The sequence below is a fragment of the Gallus gallus genome, chromosome 7 (assembly GCF_016699485.2).
Source record: "Gallus gallus isolate bGalGal1 chromosome 7, bGalGal1.mat.broiler.GRCg7b, whole genome shotgun sequence".
NCBI classification, from domain to species: domain Eukaryota; kingdom Metazoa; phylum Chordata; class Aves; order Galliformes; family Phasianidae; genus Gallus; species Gallus gallus.
The window spans coordinates 6599771-6625607 of record NC_052538.1 but is presented as its reverse complement, the minus strand read 5'-3'; the positions used below and the strand labels follow the sequence as shown (position 1 = coordinate 6625607).

Genomic DNA, 25837 nt, shown 5'->3' with positions numbered 1-25837 from the left:
GAGTAGGGCTTCATACATAAATGAGAATAGGAGATGCTTATTGTAAACAAGTACAACTTACTATTCTGATTGGTGTTCTCTTTTGAGTTTCTGCCTTTTTTTGTCAGGGATGAAATATTTCCCGGAAGCAGATATCCATTATCAAGACAGGATCGCAGGAGATGGAACGCTGCTGGATGAGAGGTTTAATGGTTTCTGTAACCTAGAGAGATTTTACAATGATCCAAAATGCCCTGATGGACACTCTTACAGGCTGCAAGCTTGGCTGTTTGGTAACCGCATTTTACAGTACTCTGATGCATTGGAGCATCTGCTCACCACAGGTTAGTTTTCACACTGAATACATTTCATTTCTATGTTAACTTGAGTGAAAATTCTGTCCTTCAGGTGTTTTTAAGTGTTCTGCTAGAATCTGTGTTTTGAAATTAAGAGCCTTTTAGTGAGTGTGGTTGTATAGCTCATTTAGAAAAATACCTTGCATGTTTTGTGCTGGGATGGTGTCTTGTATCATTTCTAATGAAGGAAATGGATACTATTTAGCAGTTTCATTAGTTTTAGTTGGTTGGTCCGTATCAAAAAGGCCATCTTAAACATACCAACACAGCTGAGAGTTCTGTAGCCTTTTTAAAAACTCCCCAGACGTACTTCCTGATGACATCTTTCGTCCAGTCATTTTGATTTTACTAAGTAGTGCTTTGTGATGGTGATTTTAACAACTTCTGAGTGTCTTCTGGTGCGAAAAGCTTTTCTCGGTCAACACTGATTCACCTGTTGCTTGTGCTTTAATAGAAGTGTTTTCCAAAAAAAGATGAAAAAGTGTGAGTACCGGAAAGCATCTCAAACACGAAAGTAAATGCACTGCTTAAATATAGTAATCCTTAGTTGCTGTAATGCTAGGCACAGTATGAGTATATATGGATTAGACAGGCATATTTACCATACTATGTTTGTGTGAAACATAGTAAGAAAACTTGCTCTTTTGTTTTGTTTAAAACCTCTTAGTCAAGCTTTCAGAAAATTGTCTGCAAGAACAGCACTGTCTGTGATTTTTCAATGCTGCTGCCAGGGGTCTTTCTGAGCCCTGTATGACTGGAATCTACTTTCAATTGCAGGTCAAGGTGTGGTGTTGGAGCGCTCTCCCTACAGTGATTTTGTATTTTTGGATGCAATGTTTAAACAGGGCTATATCCACAAACGATGTAAGTTGCTTGCACAAAAAAGGGGTTATTTTGTCATAATCTCAGCCAGTGTGATAGCTTAGTATTTTAGAAAAAAAAAAAAAAAAGCCCGCTGCAAAGACTGGCTACTTTAAAGATTTGTGTTTGTTTGTGAGATACTTGGCACCTTGGTCTTTCTTTCACTGATCTCAATCTGTGAGATTTACTAATCTTTCTTCAAGGCCTCAGTTCTATTTGTATATTCTGTGTATTGCTTACTTATGTCTTGTCAGCTAGAGAGCCTCCCTCATGAAGTGGGTGAGCATGCTTATGAAGGTAAGATGCCCTTCAGGCAGACCTTGATCTTGCAGTATTAGATGGGAGGTAAATCATGGATTACTGGGATTTGGCCTGCTTACAGACTAGTCAGCCTCGGCTCAGTCTGTAAAAAGCTAATGGGGTGGTTCCTCCTGGAAGCCATTTTTAAACATATTAAGGATGTAAAGGTGATTGTAAATAGTTGTTACAGTTTTATGAAGGAGAAATTGTGCTATATCACCTAATAGTCAGCTCCATGTGGAAAGCTAGCTCAGTGGATGACAGAAGAGCACTGGATATTGTTTATCTTGACTAGAGCCAAATGTCTGGGATGTAGTTTTGCGGAGGAGGACCTGAAGCTTTTGGTGGATGCCAACATGAGCAAGCAGTGTGCTGCAGGGGAACAGAAGGCTACCAACGTCCTGGGTGTTGCATGAAGAGTGTTGTCAGCTCCTCATAGGGGGTGATGACCGCATATGGAGTTTTGTGATCAGTTCTAAGCTCCCACTTGAAGACAGACATGGACTTGCTGGACTGAGTCCAGAATAAGGCTGTGAAGAAGGTGAGAAGAGGCTGGAGTGTCTGACATAAGGAAAAGCTGAGAGCTGGGATGTTTTCATTTTTGCCTGGAGAAGGCTCTGAGGGGATGAGTGTAAATACGTGGTGGGAGAGGACCACAGAGATGGAACCAGTCTTCTCAGTAGTACTTAGAGAACAAAAGGCAAACAGCACAAATGAATATACAAGAAGTTCAAGTTAAACATTCGTAGAAAACTTTTCTATTGTGAAGGTAGTCAAATCCTGGAGCACATTGCACAGGAAGGCTATGACAGCTCCATGCTTGGAGATGCTCAGAATCAAACTAGACGCAGTTCTGAGCCACCTGCTCTGAGTAGAATGAGTGAACCAGCGGATCTGCAGATATTCCTTCCAACCACAACAGTTCTGTAGCTCTCGGTGATGGATGCTGAACTTGGGCAAATACGTGCAAGTCTGAAGTGTAGAAAATAGTAATAAAGCTGAATCTTCATCTGACCCCTAAGTAAAATGCAATTGAAACTCTTATTTCTGATTTCTTATTTCATAGCAAATCTGGCATTTTGGCTGCTCCTGAAGTAAAGGTGCTCATTTCCCTGTTTCCCTGACCGCCTTGTACTTCTTGTCCATTTTAGCTTAGATTTAGGATGTGTTGGGTTGTTTTTTGTTTTTTTTTTTTTGTTACTGTGATGACAGGAATGGTAGGCTTTAAATTTTTTCACAGACTCTTTGTATTGGAATGCCTTGCGCTGCCTTTAGCTGAGCCAATGAGCTTTGCTGGGAGAAGCTCACACTTCAGCTAGGTTAAATGGAACCTATGCTATTAATGCCACCTAAATATTGAATCAGTGCTTCCCCTGAACCTCTGCAGGTTCCTAATCACCAAACTGTTACCCAAAGAATTCTTTAAGGTGTTGATCCGGTAGAAGAATCTTGTTGTCCTGAATCCTCTTTGTGGAAAAGCCTGCCCTTAAGCTTGGTATATCTGCCATAAAGAGGAAACAGCGAAAAAAAAATAGGAGGGGATATGGCTTATTTGGAAATAGAATGTGTTCAGCAAACACAAGAAGAACACTCAAGAAATGATGGGTTATAATTCTCATGCTGTTCCTTTGCACTTGTTCCCCATTTGGATTAATTTCTGCTGGCTTTAGCTTTCACGTTTTCTTTGTTTTTTTTTTTTTAATGCAGGTGTTGATCACTACAAGGAGATCAAAGAGATCAGCATTTGTGAATTCCTGCCACCCCACTTGGTCATTTATTTAGATGTACCTGTCCCAGATGTGCAGAAGAGGCTTCAAGAGAAAGGAGAGGTAATTCTGGCTCTTAAAAGTTAGCCTTCCTAGCTGCAGTTTTGGGAGCTGCTTTCAGGTAATGTGCCCCTTGCTCTGAGATCTGTGCTTCCTGAGTGCCAGAAGCCCCTTCTCCAGCTCCCCAGATGACTGCTCTTTTAGACCTGTGTTGACATTAGTTGCATTTCAATTCAAATAGGGATGACCTGCAAGTTCAATTAGCTTCCTGAAATGGGGACAGTTATGAAAGCTTGGTGCTTTGATGTTAACGCAACAAAACTGCTGATTTTAAACTTTAAGCTAGCTTTTATAGATCTTTCATGAGATAGAAAAACCATTGAGCTTTCTGGCCAGTCTTATGGAGAGCTGCAAAGGAGTAGAGTTGATTCTTGTCACTAGTGCAACTTCTATGTGATCCAAGGTTATGATAGGTGATTTCTATGTATTGTTGATCTTTGACAGTTTATTTTCCAAATCCTCTGGAAGTGCTGTAACTACCATCTTCATGCTGCTTTTTAAATTCATGGCACTGGATAGTTACTACTGTTGAAAATAAAAGTAGCTTCAATTCTATAGCATTACCTCTTAAAATTTACCTCTCGCTCATCAGCATGTTATGTTACTGGGTTATTGAAATTGTCTTTTATCAGAAAAATGGTAGGAGGTCTTTGTGTAATGATTAAATATGATGTCTGGCTTGGATTTTTTTTCCTTAACCTTCCGTGGTATTTAGACACATGCTAACTGTTCTCAGATCTGTTATGAGGGTTAAATGATGTTTACCTTATACCTAATTCAAAAGCTATAGGAAATTGTATTCAGGTGAAGTATTTAACTGTGCAAAGCCTGATATATTAAAAGAAAGCTTTGATTTATTACGAAAAACATTCTCAGGTCCCTTAAATGCTTAGTGATGTCTGCTTTTTGAAGCAAGCGTGTCTGTGTTGGTATGCTGGGTTTAACTCAGTAGTGTTTTGTTTCCTGCCCATTTAAGAGGGATGCTGATCATTGCCAAGGGGAAGTGACTTCAGAGCTGTAAAGTGGAAGGCTGCCCTTGCTGCTTTGTGATCTGTGTGGCCTGAATGGCTTTGTCTGCTGCTCATGTGGCTCCTTTCCTGCCCTCCAGCAGTTTGGACACTGACTAAATGCGCCTACACTCTTTAACGAACAAGGCACTCTTGTGTGGGAGAACTATAGATTTCTTTGTTTTAGCAGCTTCAGTTACAGAAATAGAAACTTAATGTATTGTGGGAACCTGCACATTCCTTGCCCCTATGAGCAAAAAGGTCAGTGGCACTTTTGAGACATTCTGGCAGGAATTGCTGGTGTAAGAAAACTTCCCTAGGGCAGGGGCACTGCTGGGCATTGTAGGGCCTGTTTGGAGATGGAACTTCGGGTTCCTGGTGGGTGGAGTGTTTGTGATTGGTATTGAGAACAGTTATTGCAGAGCACTGGAAAAAGGAAAGCCTTCCAGTAGGCCTGGCTGGCAGAGGTGCCCACCACACTGGAAGGTGCTGCATTTTGGATGTGGGTTTCCTATCTGAATTGAGGCAGGAATCATAACTTGATTTTAGGATTGAATTGAAGGAAAATAAAATGAAATAAATTCCAGTTATTTTGCAAATGTGACATTAAGGTAAGATGGATAGGAGATGAGGCTTGTGGAGAACTGTCTAACAGCTAGTGGGATATCCTTTAAATCCCAGAAGAAGATAGAGAAGAAGATGGTTGTCTATGCACCTGTCCGAAACGAGAGAAATGGGTTAACATTGGCCCTCTTGCTAGAAAGGCAGACTTGGACAATCCTCTCCTTTCTTCTAGGTGATAATATATAACTTCCTTGTTTATGCAAGTAGATAACTTTCCAAGGACTGATAAAATTTAAGTTTTGAGACTGTTGTTTGGTTCATGCAAACTCTGGAAAAATGAGAATTCCCGTAAACTGAAATAAATTGTAAGAATGCTTTTTGTTTTACTTTTACATCATTCTACTGAGCCTATCTTTTTATTTACTAGATTCACTATCACATCAGAAGAATCTTGCTCGTGTCTAATGTTTAAAACGGTGGAGATAGCGGGTGTAAAGCAGTGATTACTGCACTTTGTGACTCATTCCTTGCTGTCTTGATGTTTAAGAAACTCTAAATGCTCTAAATGTTGTAACTCTTGAAACTCAAGTATGATTCACTGAGTAGCTGCTAATACAAGAGTGAACTATTGAGAGGTGGTGTAGGACCAACTTCTGCTTAGACTTCTGTGCTGATGGGGAAAAGAAAATACACTGTACAATGGTATTCTTCTGTTTTCTGTTTGTTTTTAGCCTTATGAGAAAAAGGTGTCTGCTTCGTACCTGCAGAACATTGAGGATGCTTATAAGAAAACCTTCATACCAGAAATGAGGTTAGCAAACCAAATTGCTCTGTCCATTGAGTCTTTGAGTAAAAAATGTGTAATGATCCTAAAATCTCTGCAAATAGAAGCAAATAAAACCACATAATGTGAGATAATCCTCCTTCTGTTATGTGCTACAATGTGTTGCCCTATTTATGTGGTGTTGTATCCATGGTATGATGTCTGTGTATACTTGTGTATAGTTACTTCCTGCATCTGAAAAGCTTGATGTCACCACTACAGTGTTGGAGTATTAAAAGTGAAATGTGAAATGTTTTTAGGAGCAGAATGGGAGAAATGTTGTACAGTAGTAAATTCATTGGAGTTTGTTAATGGAGCTAATGAGCCTGGATCTGTCATATGCTACACTTGGGATGTTTCTTCTCCTAAGGACTCTTTTCAGTTGTCATAGCTTTGGCTAATTTCTTGATGGTGATACCGGAGAGATTTTTTTTTTTAAGTAAGGGCTTATTGTTTCTCCTTCTAGTTCAGTTTCTCTGCCTTGTGAAGCAGATACATTATAGCCAGGAGAGGATTCAGTGGACTTTGTTGGTACTGTTAAACAGTGCTCTGCTACCTACCTTTAGAGGCTGAAGTGCGTTTTTGAACTTCCCAGGCTTTCTCTAGCTGGGAAGTGAGAATGTGTGAACTGTGAACTTGAGACTATAATATTTTGTCAGCTGTCCCTATTCTTAAGAAATAGCTCTATCAAAAATCAGGTTGTCTTACAAGTATAAGAACATGTGAGCGTGAGCAGTCTTGCTCTTCTGAACAAATTACTTCCAGGAAAAAAAGCTGTTAAAGGTTACAGAGTCAGGTCTGCTTTACATCAAAACAATCTATTCATGCGAGATTTGTTTTGTTTATGAAGTTGACTATTGAGTTTCATTTACTTAAGTCAAAGAGGATCTTCAGGAATACTGTTGCTTGCTTGTTTCTTCATTGCTTTCTTGCTCCAGCTCCCATGGTAAATCAGTATAATTGTGCTATCAGCAACTGAAGTGGATAACTTAATATTGAGCTTGTCATTCATGCAGGGACAGAGGCTGTTGGTGCAGTGTATGGTTAGGTGCCTCTGAGTGCATCCTCCACAGATTAACAGCTGCCAGAAGGAAGTGGCAGGGAGGAAGGGTGGGAAATGATGGGACTGTCATCCCCCTGAGGGCAGAATTGGTTTGAATTTACTTGCAAGGAGGAAAATTGTGCTTATTCTTTGGATCTAATCTAGCCTCAAAAAAAACCCCACTGTTGTTCAGCGAGGCTAAACCTAGCCTGGCTGGTCCTGCTGTGATTTCAACTCTTTCCCCTTTGTCTGTACGTGGTCAGTACACTTGTTAAGCAAACACCCTCTGCTTGGCATCCTCATCAGTGCCCAGGCTCACAATGGCTTGTCACATCAATCTGCATGCTCAGGCCTGAAGAGAGATGTCTCCGTCCCCTTTGTGGGAGGAGATCTGAACATGTGAAACTTCAGCTGTGCCTATCTCTGGACCTCGCTGATGACTTGCATATTGCATAGATGCACACAGGCTTCAACTGTCTTTAACTGTTTGCTTGCTGACTTGCTCAGTGGTGCACCAAATGGTGATCATGCCCAGCTGTTAGTCTGTAGACAGACTAAGTAGTACTGGATTTTCTGATACTTGAGTCTTAGAGTGAATATTTGGTGATCATAAGATTTGTGCTTCCTTTCTAGTCTGACATGCCTGAGAATGTCTTTATAGATATGTATATATGTGTGTGTGTGTGTGTGTGTGTGTGTATATATATATATGTATCGATCTATCTACATGTATATAATTTTTAATTCATTTGTGAGCTGGATGCTATGTGGCAGGTTCTTGGTGATTATGAAAAGACAGCTTTTGTCTTTTGTTTGACTTTCTTTTCTGGTCCAGTGCCTCAGATCACTGATGCTATCTTTTGTATCCAGTAGTTCTTCCACTGAGCAGCTGTTTTCACATGATGAAAGCCCTGATAACATGCAGAGTATCAAGAGATTTGATCTGCATTGTTAATGCAGCCATCAGTGTAAGGCTGAGGCCTAGTCTCCCTTCTGATTTGGCTTACATTGCCAGCCTTGATTTTGATTAAATTTAGAAGTGACTTTTCTATGAAGGCTGCTGTACAATTAAGAAAACAGCCTGTTGCCTGTTTTAAATGTTCTCTGTTCTACACATAGATCCTGCTGCCTCTGTTGCATTAGTTCAGTTAGCTCAGACTTAGCTTTGGGTTAAACAGTTTTAAGATGTCAAGTAGATTGGGCAATTGTGGATAGTTGCCTTGGTAACACCAGTGAAATGGAAAAAATTCATAGGTGGGATATTTCTACTTTTTTCTTCATTGAACTAAAACTGTAGATGTACTAAAGGTCGTTTGTACAACCTTATGTCAGGAAAGAAACAACTTACAGATCTAACAGATCTATTGCAGGCTCTGAAAAAAAATTTAAAAAATGATTTTGGTTCTGTTTTTGTGCTTTTGAACGTCATTTCTGCTTCATTTTGATGTAGAGGTGAGAAGATGTTAAAAGCAGTTGCATCCTGTGAGCTCAATTTCATTTTTTTTTTTCCATTGCAGCGAGACCAGTGAAATTCTGCACTACACAGCAAGTGAGGCAGAGGATGTGGAGAAGGTAAAGAGTTCGCTGTTTCCGAAAAGGAAGCATAAAGAAAACGTCTTATCCTAGATAATAAACTTAATTAGCTACTCAATGCAATTAGTGCTTGCTGCTATGTCAGTGTTCTGGGCTGGGACTACACTGAATGATTGTATTTTTGTCAGGAGTGTGTACATCCTACCCCCATACCTGTTGCCAATATACCTGTCTACCTGAGCAAGCAAATTCCACTGTATGATTACTGCTATTTTTTTTTTTTTCTTTACAAGAATCCTTTGGCTCATTTAACTTACGCCAGGTGTTTCCAAATCTGGTTTGTTTTTTCCAAACAAATCCTGAGGCAGTGGAAACAGCATTTCCTGAGTCTCTGGGCTGTACAATATTTGGCTCTTTGATTAGTATCCCTCTTTGAAGTGTCATAGCTGGTGGGATAGGTAAGGTTCTTTATAGCTTAATTTGGGAACTAAAGGCATTAACCAAGAAGTGTAAGTGACACCAAGCAGCCAGCTGAGATTCTTTCTACCAGTGTAAGGTCTGTTTCTGTTGGCTTTTGCCACTAAGCAGCTTCTTATGATCCAGCTTGGTGCACAGGTTCCTTTGCAGTAAAATAGCTGTTGTTTTCTCAGAGCTGATCATTATTGGCTTATCACAAACACTTTAATAATTAGAGCTGTTGCAAAGCTTTTAACTGTGGGTTATTCATCTGTATTGACTAGTATGTGGTGTCTGTACTGTACCACCTTATTCAAAGTGTTTTGCATGATACGTTAACACTTGCCTTATTTCAGCAAATGTTCTTGCTTGTGGAAAATAATAGTGGGATAATATTAACCTCTTTCTTCTTTTGATCTTTACCTCTGTAGCTGCGATCCACTCTGAAAACAGTGATAGGCTTTATGTAATTCTGTACAGATTTGTAGTGGTTGTGTTTCATTGTCTGGGATGGAAGTGAATCTATTGAAGTTCATTTGCGCTCTCTAGTAGCAGTAAGGGTCTCAACTTAGCAAAGATCTTGGAGAGTGGCCTAACAGTGACTTCTGCCAGCTCCCTCAGCACCCACAGGAGCATTCCATCAGGTCCCATGGACTTACGGATGTCCAGATTGCTTAACTGGTCCTTAACCCAGTTCTCATCAGCCAAGGCAAACTCCTCTTTTATCCTGACTTCTTCTGGGACCTCAGGGGTATGGGGCTCCTCAGGACAGCCTCTAGCAATATAGACAAAGAAGGCATTTAGTAATTCCACCTTCTCTGTATCTTCTGTCACCAGGGCATCCACGTCATTCATCAGTGGGCATTCATTGCCTCTAGTGTTAGTTTTATCTCTAGTGTATTTGAAGAAGGCCTTTCTGTTGTCCTTGACCCCTCTTGCAAGCTTTAATTAAGATTGTTACTGCCAACCTTGGCATTTGTAGTGAGGGAGGTGTCTGAGTGCTTGTACCCGTGCTGAGCATATTTGAACATTTTGAAGCATTGAAGGAGGTAACTTACTACTGCATTCCTCACTTATGAATGTACTGGTCCAGTTGGAATGGAAGTAATTTTTTATTCCAGCTGTGACAGCTGACTCAAACTGACCAAAGGTGTATTCTGTACTATGTAACATCACACTCTGCCATGGAGGGAATTCCAAAGTGGCCTTTGCTTGAAGACTAACTGGGCATCATTGTGCTGTTGTGAGCTGGTGAGTGATTGCCTCTGCATCACTCTTTTTTTTGTTTGTTTTTTTTTTTTTGCTTTTTCCTTTTTTTTTTTTTTTAATTAAACTGTCTTTGTCTTGACTTAGTAGTTGTTCTTGCTTTTGTCCTTATAATTCTCTTGCTCCTTCACTTTACTTTCCACTGCGGAGCAGCAAGCAGCTGCGTGGGGGCTTAGCTGCCAGCTGGGATCAGCCCACCACAGCTGTGGAAGACTCACCACAGCAGCAGTGAAACTTGGAGATCCTGAATTGTGTGTTTTCAAGTTTTCAGAGAGAACTGCTAATGGTTGGGAGTGATAGCTCCCGTAGGGCAACAAGTATGTTAAGCTGCTGTGGCCAAGCTACAGCTGTGAAACGAGGAGTAGTAAAAGAGACTTTTTGTTAGGTCCATAGACGAGCAAGTAAGGCTTGACTTCTGTCAAAGGGGCTCTGCTGTCACTCTGTTCAGTGGGTAGAGCTCTGACACTCATATCCACCCATGCTGGATCATATACAGTGACAGCATTACTTTTATTTCAGAAAGAAGCATAATGTTATTGTTACTGACTTGCATTTTTTCTCCTTGAGCCAGATGGCAAAGCTTAATCCTATGAGCAAGCGGATGGAAAATCTCCTGGCTCTCTAAGTGTAGTACATGCAGTTGGAGTCAGTGATTTAGTTCAGTTGAATCCTGCAGTAAACTTTACTCTCTAAAGGCTGACTTTGTGTGGAAGTGCAGAGTAGATTCTACTTGTGCAGTGTGCATTACAGTAGCATTCATCTAATAGCCTTATGTTCCCCTGCATAAAGTTTTTGTAAAGCTGGAAATATTGGTAAGGACTTTCCAGTCCCTAAAACTCCTGAAGCTCCATTAGCCACATCAAATAGCTGTTTTTAGAGTATTGCGAAAAGAGAAGTTTCTAAAAATGGAATATCTTTATGATTTTTAAATACTGAAGGCCTTTCTTTGCCTTTGTTCTGAGATTCAACTTTACTTACACAGATAGCCACCTGTGATCATTACAGGTGGACAGTTCCGATGTAAATCCTTCTGCATTGTTTTCAGGAAGAGAAAATGACTGAAGGGAGTAAATGTTCCTATTTTTTCTTGGTCCTGAAATTCTTAAATTATTTATTGAGGGACGAAATTAGAGAGACAGGAAAAGGCTGAAATGAATGAAAAAGAAGAGGTCAGCATGTGGATGAGAATATCTGAGTAATTATTGTTAGCTTTTCAGGATATCAGAAAGGATAATAAGAGCTGAGAGCTGTATTTCGAGGAGTGTTGGAGGTGTTTGTTGGAAGAAATGAGAGCTTCTTTTCTTCCAATTTCTGAACATGCTTTGAAGTGGTCAGCATAAAGCCATTTGTTTCCTCCCTAGACTTCCTAGAAAAGCTATTGCTAGAGGTTTTATTTTAATCCTGCAAATCAGAGTTTAAAGTCTGTCTAAAGCTCTTATTGTTCAAGTCAAGTCTACCAAGCTCAGCAATCTTGTGATTGGGCGTAACAAGTGTGCACACTGATGATCCTTTTCTTAATTTAGTTGGACGAATCTGGACCAGAGGACGGATTATTAAAGTCCAAGTACAAGATGGTATCATATTTTCATTGTTAGATATTAGTTACAGAAACTAGGATTTTTTTTCCATTTGAAAGAACAACGTTTATTCTCTTCTATTTGGATTCAGTTTACCTTTGAAATGAAATGACTGATGTTTGGAAATAAGGGATAACAGGAGGGAATTGGTTTTGGCTTAAAGGGTCTTTGTGTGTAAGCAGCTATATCCTGCTAATAGAGAGTGATGTTTAACTGTTGGCCAGCTTCCAGCTTGGAATTTATTCTTTACTGTGCAATTTGGGAACTTAATTTTATATGACTTTATAGTTTAATAGTTTTTGAATTGCTTATAGAAAACATGTGCAACTTAGAAAAAACTTCTATTTCTGAAGTGTCTTTTAAAAAGATCAGTTGGGGTTTTGTATTGTAATTAAGATTGGTTGTAACAATTAAAGGATTTGTAAGTGCTTGAATGAGTTTGGTTAGGATATTTCAAACTACATTTACATGAGAACAAAACAGTAAAAAGTTGGCTTTTTAAATAATAATAATAAAAAAATTTGTTTTATTTCCCCTTTTTTAAAATAGAGTGGATGTACACGGGTTGTAACTTGCAAGCAGGACTGAAACTGTTTCAGTTCCTCTGTACTTGTAAACAGTGTTTTGTATTATGTATTAATTTTTATTCAGTGACCCCACCTTGTGTAAACTAGAGGAAATTATCAAGGTGGGAGGCTGCTGGCAGACCAGCTCTGTACCATGTCCTTTACAAGGAATTGCAAGGATTCTGAGCTACCTGGCATGAAGTTTTTGGTTGCAGCTGCTGTATGTGTGCTGAGCTTCTTCCTGCAAGCTGTAGTTGGAGTTCCAGGAGTTGGATCCTGCATTGCTCCTTGCACCCTGGATTTTGCTTAAAGAGAAACCTGATCTGGCTGACAGATCATCCTTTGTCTCATAAGTGCGTTGCCTTCTGCTCTTGCTGGAGTTCTTCTAACAATGGAGCTCGCCAGATCACCATGAAAACCAGCTTAGAAATTGTAAGCTGTTTGTATTGGCTTAATTGCAAAGATTATGGAAAGGAGTCTCATTATTGAAAACCATTTGTTCTAAATCCTACCACGCTCTGTGATGTCTTAAGACCTGATCTCTCCTGGCCATTGTTACGTGTTGTGCTGCTTAGTCAGGCCTAAATCACTTATTTGCTACTAATTCCCAGGAGGTGCTGATGCATTCCTTGTCAATTTAAAAGCTGTTCTTCTGGCCTGGTTGGAGGAGGAGGGCTGATACCATTATTAATGAACTGCTGGTGAAGATTTCTGATATGGTAATAAGTGTGCAAAACTAATTTGGGTATTAATTTCTTTTTTCTCCTTGACGTGGTCTGAGCACTTTTGTCAGCAACTCCACTATTAGTCCTGTCATCAGCCGTAGTGGGGAGTCTACAAAGCTCTGCTGCAGAGTAGGGAAGTAATTGCTTTTGCATATCTAATGGGAAGTATGTTGGCAGTTTAAATTAAGAATAATGGACATTTGAACTAACAACGTTCATCTTTTTTATTTGTAAAAATGGTACCATGTCAAGCAGCTTTGTAGGAACAAGCAGTTTCCAAGTATAATTTTGAAAACTCTTCTAGATGTCTGCGGTGCAGTTTTCTGCAGTGTTTTTGAGGCCTGAAACGTTTTTTTTATCAACAGGTGAATTTGTCATCAGCTTTATTTAATATGAAAAGTAGGTTTCCCATGCTCTTAGCTATGCTATCTCACTTAAGAACTTGATTATTTGTAAGAGTTCAAACAGTGTCTTGCTTGCAATTTTAAATATACTTTGCCGTCACATATTAACCATATTTTTAAAGTCTTTAATGAGCTGATTTAGTCTTTAGCAAATATAAAGGCCTCAGTTGAATGATGGTTCAGTTATTCCTATCTAAGCTGCTACTTCTTGCCATAAAAATGTAATACTGTCAGAGTGGACCTTTTTAGTTGGGAGTCCTTTGTAGTAGTATGTTTTTATTACCCTTCAGGTGGTAATAAAAGGGATTTAGTGTTCACTGTGATTGCAGGGAATAGGTTACTATGGATTTAACGTACAGTAAAGAATAAAAGCTTTTCTTTTTTGATTATTTTATCACCTTATTACTGACATCTGCTTGCTTTGTTGTCAGTGGATCAACAATATGTCATGAGGATTTCAGTCCTGACCTCAATAGCTTTATCCTTTCCTTATACAAGAGGCATCTGTGAAGTGGTAGGAGTTGCCATGATCCATTCTTTCCCATGTTGCTCTGAGGTTTTATCTTAAGTGCATCGTCCTGACACTGGTTTGGGTTTCCTTTGTAGCAAGTAGGTCATGTGTGATAACCTCAGGCTTGTGTTAAACAATTGCCCAATGGACCAGCAAAGATCTATTTTCTGATGGAACAAGATTGTAAATGAAGCTCAAATATGGGATTGAAAATTCTGGTGATGCTTGGTGTTACTTGTTTGAATGGTTCTTGGTGTCAAACAGCGACTTTTACCCTTCCTTTCTGCTCTGGATGCATGTGTGCATGGATAGGTTTTCATGTCTGATCAAATCCAGAATCTTTGGACTTCTAGTGCTAATTCAAGAGCCACCCTGTTCCAGCCTGGAGTGTGCCCTGATTTCTGGCTTGTGAACCGTGCCCAGCAACATCAAGGAACAGTTGCATTACACTTCAGCTTTTCTCAGTTAATAGACTACAGGGAGACCTTTTTACTGCATGACTTTAGAGTATATTTCAGTTATTTCATTGACTGGAGGGGGCTGCTTTGACATTCTCATCAGACCACCTGCTAATGTAATTTTTCCTCTGATTTCAGGTAATTGAAGACATTGAGTACTTGAAATTTGACAAGGGCCCATGGCTGGAACAAGATGATGTTTCTTTCCATCATTTGAGACTTTTGTAAGTATAATATCTTCCAGTAATAGAATATTGTTTAGCACTGGATCTCTGGGAATTGTTAAAGCCTTAACCTTTTTTAAGGTAAGCTTATATTTGCACTGTGCTTTGTTTTTTGTCAAGTCAGCAGTGACAGTAGACTTTTATAATACTGTTGCTGTTGTAAAATGCGTGTGGAGTTCTGTTGCTGCTAACCAGTAATTGGAGGAGAGACTTCAGACAAATAATCCCATTCTATTAATGAAGTACAAGAATCATAGAACACTTAGGTTGGAAAAGACCTTCAAGAACACATCCAGCCATTACTTAACACTATCAAGTCCACTGCTAAACCATGTCCCTCAGGCCACAGCCACGCGTCTCTTAAATGCCTCCAGGGAGTGGGACTCCATCACCTCTCTGGGCAGCCCCTTCCAGTGCGTGACCACCCTGTCACTGAAGAAATTCTTCCTGATATCCCATCTAAACCTCCCATGGTGCAACTTGAGGCCATTTCCTCATGTCCTGTCACTGGTCTTCTGAAGAAACAGTCACCCACCTCACTGTAACTGGCTTTCAGGTAGTTGTAGTGCGATGAGGTCTCCCCTCAGCCTCCTTTTCCCCAGGCTGAACAACCCTAGTTCCCTCAGCTGTTCCCCGTGTCTTGTTTTCTAGTCTCTTCACCAGTTTTGTTGCTCTTCTCTGAACCTGTTCCAGCAACTCAGTGTCCTTGTAACAAAAGGCCTAAAACAGAACACAGTATTTAGGGTGTTGTCTCACCAGTGCTGTGTACAAAGGGACAATCATAGGATCCTTAAGAGTTGGAAGGAACCTCTGAAGGCCATCTAGTCCAACTCCCCTGCAATGCACAGGGACGCCACAGCTCCATCAGGTTGCCTAGGGCCTTATCCAGCCTTGCCTTGAAAGTCTCCAGGGACAGGGCATCAACCAAATCACTAGGCAACCAGTTCCAGTGCCTCACCACCCTCATTGTAAAAGAGTTTTTCCTTTTATCTAACCTAGATCTACCCTCTTTGAGCTTGAAACCATTGAAACCATTTCCTCTTGTACTGTTGCCACAGACCCTGCTGAAGAGTCTGTCCCCTTCTTTCCTATAGCTCCGCTTTAGATACTGGAAGGCTGCCATCAGGTTGCCTCACAGCCTTCTCTTCTCCAGGCTTCTCACTTCCCCAGTGCTGTTGTTTGCTGATGCAAACCAGGGTGCTGTTGGCCTTCTTTGCCACCTGGCTGTGCTGCTGGCTCATTCAGGTGACTGTTAGCACCTCCAGGTTCTTTTCTGCTGGGCAACTTTCTAGCCACTCTTTCCAAGCCTATGCTGCTGCATGGGGTTGTTGTGACCCAAGTGCAGCACCCAGCATTTGGCTTTGTTGGCTGCCATGCAGTTGGACTCAGCTGATTGATCAGCCTGTGTATGTCATTCTGTAGATCCTTCCTGCCCTCAAGCAGATTGATTCTCTTGCAACTTGGTGTCTTCAAACTTATTGAGGGTTCACTTGATTCCATCATCAGTATCATTGATGAGGGAACATTAATTGTGGCTGACTACCAAACTGAATTTAACTCTGCTGGCAGCATCTCTTTGGGCCTGTCTGTCTGGACAGTTCTTTACCTGGCAATCAGCACATCTGACCAGGCAACAAGAAGCCAGTTTCCTCAGGCATTTCCCAAGTACCATGACCCATGGTTCTTACTATTGGAAATGTATTTTGCGAGCACTTCTGTTCCTGGCTAAGCACTGTATACAGACATGCAGTTTTAAAACAGCATTTATGCAGTTGACATGGTGGTATCTCTGCTGCTCTGGCAGTGTGACATCCTTCAACAGAGTTTGTTGACAGGGCAACCTTGTACTGAGATTTATGTGTGGTGCTCTTTAGATTGGCTGTGTTTAGAGTGTTTTTCTAAAAGTAATTTTTCAGCTGTCTGCTTTTAACCATCTTCACAGCAGTCAAGAAGCTGGCTGAACAGTGTAGAGTAAAAAGGAGACAGCCAAACTTGGAAGACTGCGTGAAACAGAAGTGCTTTTGTGCTCCTTTTGTCTGACTCCCAGAAATAATCCTAAATTGGAGCTTTAATCTTAATTTGCAGTTTTTCCCTTTGTTCTGTATAATAACAAGCAGAATTGCAACATGTAGCAGTTTAAGGGTAGGTTTTTTTTTTTTTTTTTTTTCCCTGAAAGATGTCTGTTGAATTGGGTATAAATAAATCAAAATCAGACAGCGGAAAGCTTCTTGCTGAAATAAAGTAAAATTTGATTAAAGTAATTCTTTGCAAGTACTCCATGATGATCTCTGATCCAATTTAGTTGTGGAGTGCTACTGCTAAAGTTGCATGTGTCCACAGAGCAGTGCTGAAAAGAGAGCTGGCCCTCCAAACTTGAAGGGATATGAATCAAATCATTGGCATGCATATAAGTATACATGCATTACAGATGAAGCATTAGGACTGCCACTCTTAAGTCATGTTGATGAACAAAATGTTCCCTGGATAGTCCCACATTAAAAAAATATCTACACTTGGAAGAGTGATAATAGGTTTGGCCTTGACTGAAGTGAGATAAGCTTCCCATTTTACAGAATAACATCAGGCTCCGTGTACAGGGTAGCAAGTTCAGTATAGTTGCTGCATTCTTAAAACAAAGCTCAACAATTATACAGTCATGTTAGTTTCAGGTTCTCTCTCACGGGTTGGTAGAAATGCAGGGATTTAAAATAGATATATATATGATTGAGCACTTGTCTCTGAATTTCATAGAATTACAGGAGGGCCGAGGTTGTGGGAGGGACCTCTGGGTCACTCTGGCACAATTTCCCCTTCAGCAGGAACACCCGCAGTAGGTGGCTTTCGGAGATCTCCAAGGAGGAGACCCCATAACCTCTGTATCCTCTCTTTAGTGTTGTGGTTTTTTTGTTTCGTTTTTTTAAATACGTTTTTTAAGTACACTGAAATCCTTCTGAGCCTTCTCCCCTTCTCCAGGCTGAACAGTCCCAGATTTCTCATTGCTTTTCCTCATAGGAGAGTTGCACTGGTTCTTTCCTCGTCTTGGCTGGACTCCCTCCAGTATGCCTAGGTCTCTCTTGTCCTGGTGGGCAGAACTGAACCCAGCACTCCAGGTGTGGTCTCACCTGTGCTGAGCAGAGGGGAAGGATCCCCTCCCTTGTCCTGCTGCCAGTAGTTCACTCAGTGCACTCAGGACACGATCAGTCGTCTTTGTCTCAAGGGCACTCTGCTGGCCCATGTACAGCTGGGTGCCCACCAGGCCCATTCCTGCAGAGCTGCTCCCACCTGGGTGCCCCCAGTATGCCCCGCTCTTCCTCTTGTTGAGCTCAGAATTTCAGTCTTGATTGTGATACAGGCACTGGAATAGTAAGTTAAATTGATTGATTCTGTGAGAAAGAATCCTGTAAATCTCTTCTACTCGTCTTTGCTGTTACTTCAATTGCCTCCTAATATCAGCAGTAGTGTTGTGCCTTTTGTCTGGCTCTTCTATCAAGGGTTGAAGGTAGATCACAGAAGAGCAGCTTTGAGTGGCATCTGAGAGAAACAAGTCAGGATTTGAGTGCCCTTTAAGCATCTCAGAAGAGTTTTCTGTATGTAGTAATTAAAGGATACATCTGGTGGCTTACATCCCATAAAGCTATGGAAATCAGATTTCCTTTGAAAGGAGAAAATAGAAAGTTACTGTTTTTCCTATAGCTTTGCACTGGTACAGGTATTAAGAAGGGATTATTGTTAATTGTGGAATGTAGGAGGGAGTTAAAAGAAAGCACACAAAGAGTGCTGTATTAAGATATTGTATGAAAATTGCGCTTTGTAACTGTGGAAGAGAATAAATAGCATTGCTGAGGAGTTAATTTTTCATTGAACCCCGGGCGATGATGAGAGGGTTTCCTTTACAAGACTTGTCATTGCAGATAATAAGAAATCACTTCTTCTGTTGACAGCGTGTGGCTATGTTACTGAGATCTCACAATGCAACAAACTGCTAATTTAAATGCTAATATGGTTTGAGTTCTACTGCTTCCACTTGCCTTCAGAATAACATTGTCAAGATAGTGGTTTTGTGTTCAGAGGTTTGGTGAAAGCAAAACTGTCCAGGAAATGGTGAGCAGCTTTCAACTTCTTGCAAAAATGTACACCAAGTAGGAAAGAACCTGTGGTGCTTGCACAGGCTTTCAGATGCCCTGTGCCCATATTAATTCCTCCTGATGGAAGGAAGCTTTAACGCTGCTGTGCACCCCAGATAGGCTACAGATCACACACACCAGCACCTGCTGCCCTCTCGTGTTCCTGTTAGGCAGCAGCAAGGGTTTGGCTGTGTTGCTGTCGTGTGCTCTGCTGCAGGGATGCTTCAACCTCTCCCACCTTCAGCTCTCATTGACACATCTGGGCAAAGGGGAATTGATGGGCATTGTGAGGAAGGCTTTTCCATTGCACATGTATAGGGCCCTGACACATGGAAACCCCAACAGGGCCTCTCACTTCTTTAGTAATGCAAATAGTAAGCAAGCTAATCAGACCAGGGAGCCGCACCCATATAAATCATTTGCAAAGCACATCTTTTATCTCCCTGCCTTGCCCTCAAGTCCTCTCTCCCTTGCCCTGATAGAGAGCAGTGTGATTATGGGATTGAGGCATGTCTTGCTAAAAGGTTAAGAATGTACATGTGTGTATGTAAGCTGCAGGGTTCTCCCAGACAATGCCTTCTGTGTCCCTCCTCCCTTCCCAGCCTCTGAGTCCAACAGAAATCATTCTGCTGGCTTTTGGGAACATCCCAGGGATTTCCCATGTTGCTGCTGCACTACCTTAAGACTGTTTTTATCTGTGCCCTTCCTGGCAAAATTGTCTGACTGTATGCAAAATGAATGTTTTGGAATAAGTAATGTTTTGGAACAAGGAGCTGTAGGCAGTGTAGTGTCACCTGTGTTAATTTGCCAGCAGCTGAGGGAAACACTGCATTTGACTTGTCCTGTTTACAAGTCCCCAGTTAGATCTGTTACATTACTGCAACTCCTTCAGAGTTTGCTGTAGCAGAATGTATTTTTAATGACTAAATCTTCAGCCACCATTACTTTCATTAAACAGGGGTAGGCATCAACATTTGTTATATCTTGATGGAAAGGGATCAATTTTCATCCATAAACAATTTAGCCAGGAAATAATTTGTCACTGTCATATGTTCTGTTTAGTTCATTAATTACGATTAGTGTGCTACATAACCTGTGTAGTAAATTGTCTGGTATGGTGTTTGGTGTTACAACAGAAATATATTTTGAAGTTGTTACTGAAGGATCTTGTAGGAGCAGTAATTGCTAATTCTTAAGTTGTGTTAATGTTTCTTTAAGTACTTAAAGCTGTTGCAGATCCCACAGCTGGGCTTCTGTTTCCTTTCTGTTTGTTTTGCTCTGATGAAATGGCATCTTGCAAAGAAGGGAACGAATGAGGGGAAGCAACTCTTCAGCTCTGTTTTACACCTTTAGCAAAGGAAAGGCACATCTGTTCTGAATACATCCGTCTGATATCAAATAGGAGTACGTGAAGTGATTGTAAGAGGTGTTTTTCTAACTCTTCTGTCAAGGAGACTCCAAAAATCTCATAAACCATCCATCATAGAACTTCTGGCACTGCTGGGAACTGCTTTCTTAGCACCTTTTGTCCTTCCTGCTTCCACTGGAACAGCTCTTTGTCAGTTCTCCTTTGTAGCAGCTTTTTTGTAGGTTGGAAGCATTCTTATTACACCTTCTCACCTCTTGCAGACCTGCTTTTCTTGGAAAGCTCTTTGTTTTTCTTTCCTGGCAGTGATCATGTGTGCCTGTTGTTCACCAGGGAGTGGCTGCAGTTCACGTCAGGCACGGCATGCTGGCACTGCCTGGCCAATGAGTCTGTTGGTCTGCAGGAGGTCTACAACTCGTTGCCCTGCTATTGTGAAGGTCTGGAGCAAGTGGGCAAGGAGAAAACGGCACCAAAGGAAAGGCACGGTGCAGGGGGACACAGCCTTTCGCTGTCTTGTGTGCCTGCTGGGTGAGAGCATCAGCAGAGGAGGTTAGTGCGGTTGGAGCTGGATGCAGGTACCCCTGTGGCCATCTCTCCCATCCAGCCTGTGTGCCTGTGGCATGAGTCAGGAGTGTTTCTCCTTTCCTGTGCTCGCACAGGCATGGGCAAAGCTGTGAGCACACCACGTGCTTGCTGGCTCGCTCCCGTGTGCTGTGCCCTACCCACTGCAGTGGAAGGTGAGAAGCCCTGGTCAAGGTAATACAGGCATGAAAAGCAGAGGAAGGAATGCCACCTGCTCACTTGAGTTATCCCCAAGCAGTTACTGTATCTTGGATTTGAAGCTGATATTGAGGTGTGTTCAGGAGAGCCTTTTCTATCCCACTAGCATTTATCTGCAATTTCTCAAGTTCCACACATAAGCAGAGAACTTAGCTTGGGATGTTTTATGTTGCTGGCGTTAAGCCTTTTAGGCCAGAGAATGCTTTTAGGTACAAGGTATGGTTTTCTAATACTGAGTATTGTGTCACTTGCTGTCACTTGATGATTGTGTGCCATCAGGGTTCTGCCAGTGCCCTGAAAAATGTCTGTGTCCTTGTTGTGAGCTGCCTTTAAAGGAAACAGAACTTCCTGCTTGGAAAAGCGCGGGTTTGTATCCATCCTGGATCCTCAGTGGCACCTACTGCATGTTGCAGAGGGTGTGCAAAGTAGGTGTATGTAGAGGCTTCTGGAGAAGAGGTCAGAGCTACCCTTTGCTATAGCATAGCTGCATGTGTGATTCCAGTGTAGCCATGGGAAGAACTCTAGCAAATAGGATTCTGAACCATCGTAATGGTGAGCTAACATCTCAGTGTTTCCGTGGTATTAGCACTGTGCAGTCAGTGTAGGGCAAATGAAGGTGATGACAAAGCCTTTATTTAAGAAATAGGCACACGAGGGAAAGATATCAAAAAGAATCGACTCACCCCTCCCGGTAGCAGCGCGCAGACCGAGCCGAGCTGAGGAATGTGTCCCTTCCCCGTTCGTACCGCCGCGCCGCCGCACTCACACACTCACAGAGCCCACCCATTGGTTCAGGCTGTGACCCTGGAATTCCACTACAGTCAGTCACTTGCATGCTCACAGTGACAGCTGAAATGTCACATAATCTTATGGGTAGGTAAAGTGCACTCTGGTAGCTGCGTTACTGCATTATGCTTTGAGAAGATACGGTTAAGTGCCTGACAACAATAAATAGTGGTGCTTTTGTACTGGGGGAGAGAGAAAGCTCAGGGAACTTAATAGGTGCCTGTAAATGCTTCCTGCTGAGCAGTGAATTAGTTCTGGCAAGCAAATGTGGTTTTGTGGTTACAGACGTTGTTGTGGCAGGTGTCTTTGGGTGGTGCTTTTATTTAGTATGCCAAAGTATTTCTGAAGGTATAAAGCAGAGATGAACCTGGAGAAGCCATCTTTGGCAGCATTAGGTTTGCATTTCTGTTGTACAGCATTTTTTTTGGAAGCAGCAGTACTAAGAGCAAAGGATTGATAAGAGCAGCAGGTTTTCTGTCTAGGTCACCAACTAAAATAAATTGTGCCTGGTAATTTTAAAGGATAATTCCCATTTGGCTGAGATTCCTGAAGGAATAGATTAGCTGCAGGCTGGTTGACTGCTAGACTTGCTTTGTGCCTGTGTCAAATTATAGTTTACATATGCCTGGACAGATTTTATCTGCATTCTCCTACAGGCTTGTCAGGTCCAGAACATCTGCTGGTGTTTGGCAGGACTCTGACTCTCCTATTTCTATAGGACATCCGTGTGGGGAGAAGGGATGGAAATGTTTATTCACCAGTAAATAAGTGGGTATTCCACAGGATGTGCTGATAAGCCTGAGCTCCGAAAGGTATTTAAACGCTGCCTCCAAGTAGTCCTCTTCAATTCTTAGCTCAGTGTCTTCTTTGCTGTTTGTCTGTACACTCTGCACATTGAAAGTGTGGATGAAAGCTGGTGACATCAGTACTGATCCCAGGCATGGTTGGAGGGTAGAGAGTACCTAAGGAGTGAAGAGTTGATAGCTGAAGGGCTGCTATCTGTTCTTTTTTGTTTAGTTAACTGTGGGCCTGAGACATAGCTGGTGCAAAGGTGCTCTACTCTAAATATACCAGGACTCTAAAATAAAACCATAATCGGATTGCAGCTCTGGGCAAGCTTTTCCATCCTCAGTTATCCAAGATCTCCTGGAGTGGAGAGGATTGGAGGGGTCCGTGGGAGGGCCAGTGCTCACACGTCATGAGAACAGCTTTCTTTGTACTAGTGAGGAAGCAAATGAGGGCTCTTCCTCTACCTGGTTTTCAGCATGTTGAACACCATGGAGTTTGTCAGCTTTGGTTTTCTTCTTCAGCTAAATGCTCCTGCTGCTTGTTTTTGTGAGAAAGCTGTCCCTGGTAGGTTCAGTTCCACATCTGCACTGTGCAAAGGGACAACTTAAATGCAATGTGAACCTCACTGGATTTGCCATTTGACTTTTTGTGTCTTACAGTGCAGAGCCACAGATCTCCAGAGTGCTTATGGTCAGTGTGTCATTCCACAGGCTTCAGAATAAATACGTGATGCTCCTGCTTTTGTTTGCCCAGACAGTTAGAAACTACTTGACTTAATATTTGTGTAGATGCTAGAACAGCTTGTAGGGAATATCCTTGGTGTTGATCCTGGCCCTGTAAATGGGCATTTATCCTTGTCTTTTTTCTCTTCATTTCTTACTGAATTCCTGCATTTCTTTACTGAATAGTCTGCAGCAGGATAGTTTGTGGTGTGGTATGTATGAGCAGTCTCGTTTACTAATGGAAACTGCGAGGTAAGTTCCTAAACTTCGCAATTTAGGGGAAAAAATGCTAGAAGGCATTTGCTTTTAAGTTACCTCGGGGCATATGTTTCATTTGTGTCTGTCAGGACATTCAGCTTACTGGAGACTAACAACACAATTATTTGAATAGCTCTCAAATTCAGAACTTGGTCATTGTCCACTGTAAAAGACAGCAGATGTGTTTTTCCCCAGATGCACATAGGTGGCACTGTTGATCTGCAAATTAATAGCAGTATGCAGAAGGTGGCTTTCTAGCAGTTTCTCAGACATTTAAAATTTGGGATATTTGGAAGTGCTGGCTCTGGGTGCTGTAGATTTTTGGGGAATCCTGCTATTTGCACCCTTTGTCACTACACTGTCCTACCAGCTGTTGCAGCAAACTTCCCCTGACTGCTCCCAGGTGGGGTGCTGGGGGGACTGCCTGATTCCAAACCATCTGTTTGCCTCAGCACCCTTTAAAATGAGAACTTTAGGAAGAAGAGCGCTATCTTCTCATAATCCTTGTGAGGGTTCATTTGTGAAAGCAAATAGAACAGGAAAGGTAATTAAATGAAGTTACTATAGCATGTGGAATTTTGTAGCACCAGCAGTTTTACCTTGTTCAGATATGAAGGCAAAAAGAGGTGCCTAAGAGGAGGTTTCCAGGAGTGGCAGAGCCTCTCTGGGGGAGGTAAAACCTCGGGGAGGAACCAGAAAAGGAAGAAGCTGGAGCAGGAACAAGCTGGGGGCAAGGAAGGACAGGGCTACGTGTACATCATATGCAGAAAAGAGGCAAAAGCTGTCAGAGAACTACTTCACAGTGAAACAGTTCTTGACTATTCGGTCAAACTCGGTATTGGTGTTGCTCTCTTCTGGGCAGGAACTGGACTAACCATATTTTTCCTTTTCCTTGTTTCTCCTCAGTGTTCAGGACAAAGATGGAGTGCTGGATCCTGTAGCTATCCCTCGGTTCATTCCAGAAATCACAATCGGAGGCACTGAATATGATAAAATCTATTACGAATTTCGATCAGTAAGTAAATCCTGGAAAGGGAGCACTTGTCCAACAGCCAAACAACAGTCCCTGCAAAAGTGTGAGTGCATTCACCGCTGTCCTGTGCACAGCCCAGGTGTTAATCTCATGTACACAGATGCACATCTCAAAGAGTGAGTTCTGGATTTTGCCTGGATCCCCACCTTTTTTTTTTTTTTGAAGCCAGGCTTCTACATAAGAGGAATAATGAAACAAATTGTTTGTTTCGTAAGCTGATTTTCTTTTTTGATCTTTAGATGTGGACTAAAGGATAAGTGGTTTTCCTTTGTCTTTGTTTCTCCTGCCCTGATTAGTCTCTGACCTCTGAAATCTAAAATAATCCTTTGAGTCAAACAAGAAAATTGGAAACCCATGGCGACTAAAGAAGGCTGCTTATAAAACCCTTTGGGAGGGGGTGTTTTCTGAAGTGGGCTGAGGAGGTAGGAACATTACATTGGATCTCGAAACTGTTGTTGCTTTAAATAGTTTGTTTCTGTAAGCGGGCACACATCCAAAGCCTGTTGTGGCCCAGCACTCTCATACACCTCATGCAGGCTCCCACACAATGTTTTAATTAGCTGCTTGCCTTTCTGATTCTGCAGACAATGGCTTCCAATTGACTTAGCACTTTGTCTTATCAGTTACTGTTGTTCAGCTGGCATGGGGTCCTGCCCTACCGTGCAGCATTCTCCTAAGGCCCAGGTGCTGTGAATTCTCATCAGAGAAATCCTGGCACTGATGGCAATTAAGTAATGATGATTGGACAAACAGAAGTTGCAGGTGATGGTTCATTTTCAAGTTGTGTTGAAATCTTCTATGGTTGCTGGATTTTTGTTTATTTTCCTAGAAATCACAAAAGGAAAGGAATACCTGTATGAATTGTTTCTAACCATGCAAATGATGACTTGCACTTTTGTCATTTTTCTTGTTGTGCTTGTATACAGTCTCTTAATAGAATTAAAACTGCTCTGTGGGCTCATTTGGAAGCTGAACTAGCAGCATTTTCTTCTCGAATATTCAGAGACTTCTGAAACAACTGTTAACAGGATATGTTCCTCCTTAGTTAACTGTGCAGTGGAGAGGCTCTGAGTTCATGCTGTGCTGCCTCATTTGAGATGTATTCTTTCCACCTTGTAAGGGGGGCTAACAGTAAGGGTTAAAGCAGCAAAAAGCTGCTTTAGCTACTGTGGTTCATCTGAGCTATCAGTTTTGTGCTTTTTGGTGTCACATTTTGAATCCCAAACTCCAGGCGCAGTCTAAGAGTTTGTGAAGTCCTTCACTCCAAGAGATGTCTATATGTGTGCAGCACATACTTCAGAATAGTCTACTGCATGACTTGCTGCCAGCATGCAACATCCATCTGCACTGACGGTGCCTTTGTGCCTTTCTTCCCATAGGTGATAGGCTTTTTTGGCTGAAACATCACTTAGCAGAAGAGCTGGGAGTTGCTGGGGCTGCGTGACACACAGTTAGGTGTGGCCTCAGAGCTGTGTGCTGGAAAGCAGGGGACTACTTCTGA

At 41.7% G+C, this 25837-nt stretch overlaps 1 protein-coding gene and 1 long non-coding RNA gene across 6 annotated transcripts in view; both read left to right on the top strand.

Annotated features, from left to right (window-relative positions):
• NDUFA10 (NADH:ubiquinone oxidoreductase subunit A10) overlaps positions 1-25837 on the top strand; it is a 42123-nt gene that overhangs the window by 1730 nt on the left and 14556 nt on the right. For 4 of the 5 annotated variants that reach the window (NM_001031247.2, NM_001397850.1, XM_040703390.2 and 1 more), the window contains exons 3-9: positions 108-323; positions 1113-1199; positions 3204-3325; positions 5625-5704; positions 8276-8330; positions 14393-14478; positions 24210-24318. In NM_001031247.2, coding sequence (NP_001026418.2) covers positions 108-323; positions 1113-1199; positions 3204-3325; positions 5625-5704; positions 8276-8330; positions 14393-14478; positions 24210-24318 — 755 coding nt within the window. The remainder of the gene's footprint in view (positions 1-107; positions 324-1112; positions 1200-3203; positions 3326-5624; positions 5705-8275; positions 8331-14392; positions 14479-24209; positions 24319-25837) is intronic. The other variant, XM_046943555.1, reaches the window with a different exon arrangement.
• LOC124418107 lies at positions 21571-24203 on the top strand. Its single transcript, XR_006939901.1, has 3 exons — positions 21571-21621; positions 23232-23297; positions 23912-24203. It is a non-coding gene; the product is annotated as an uncharacterized LOC124418107 (long non-coding RNA).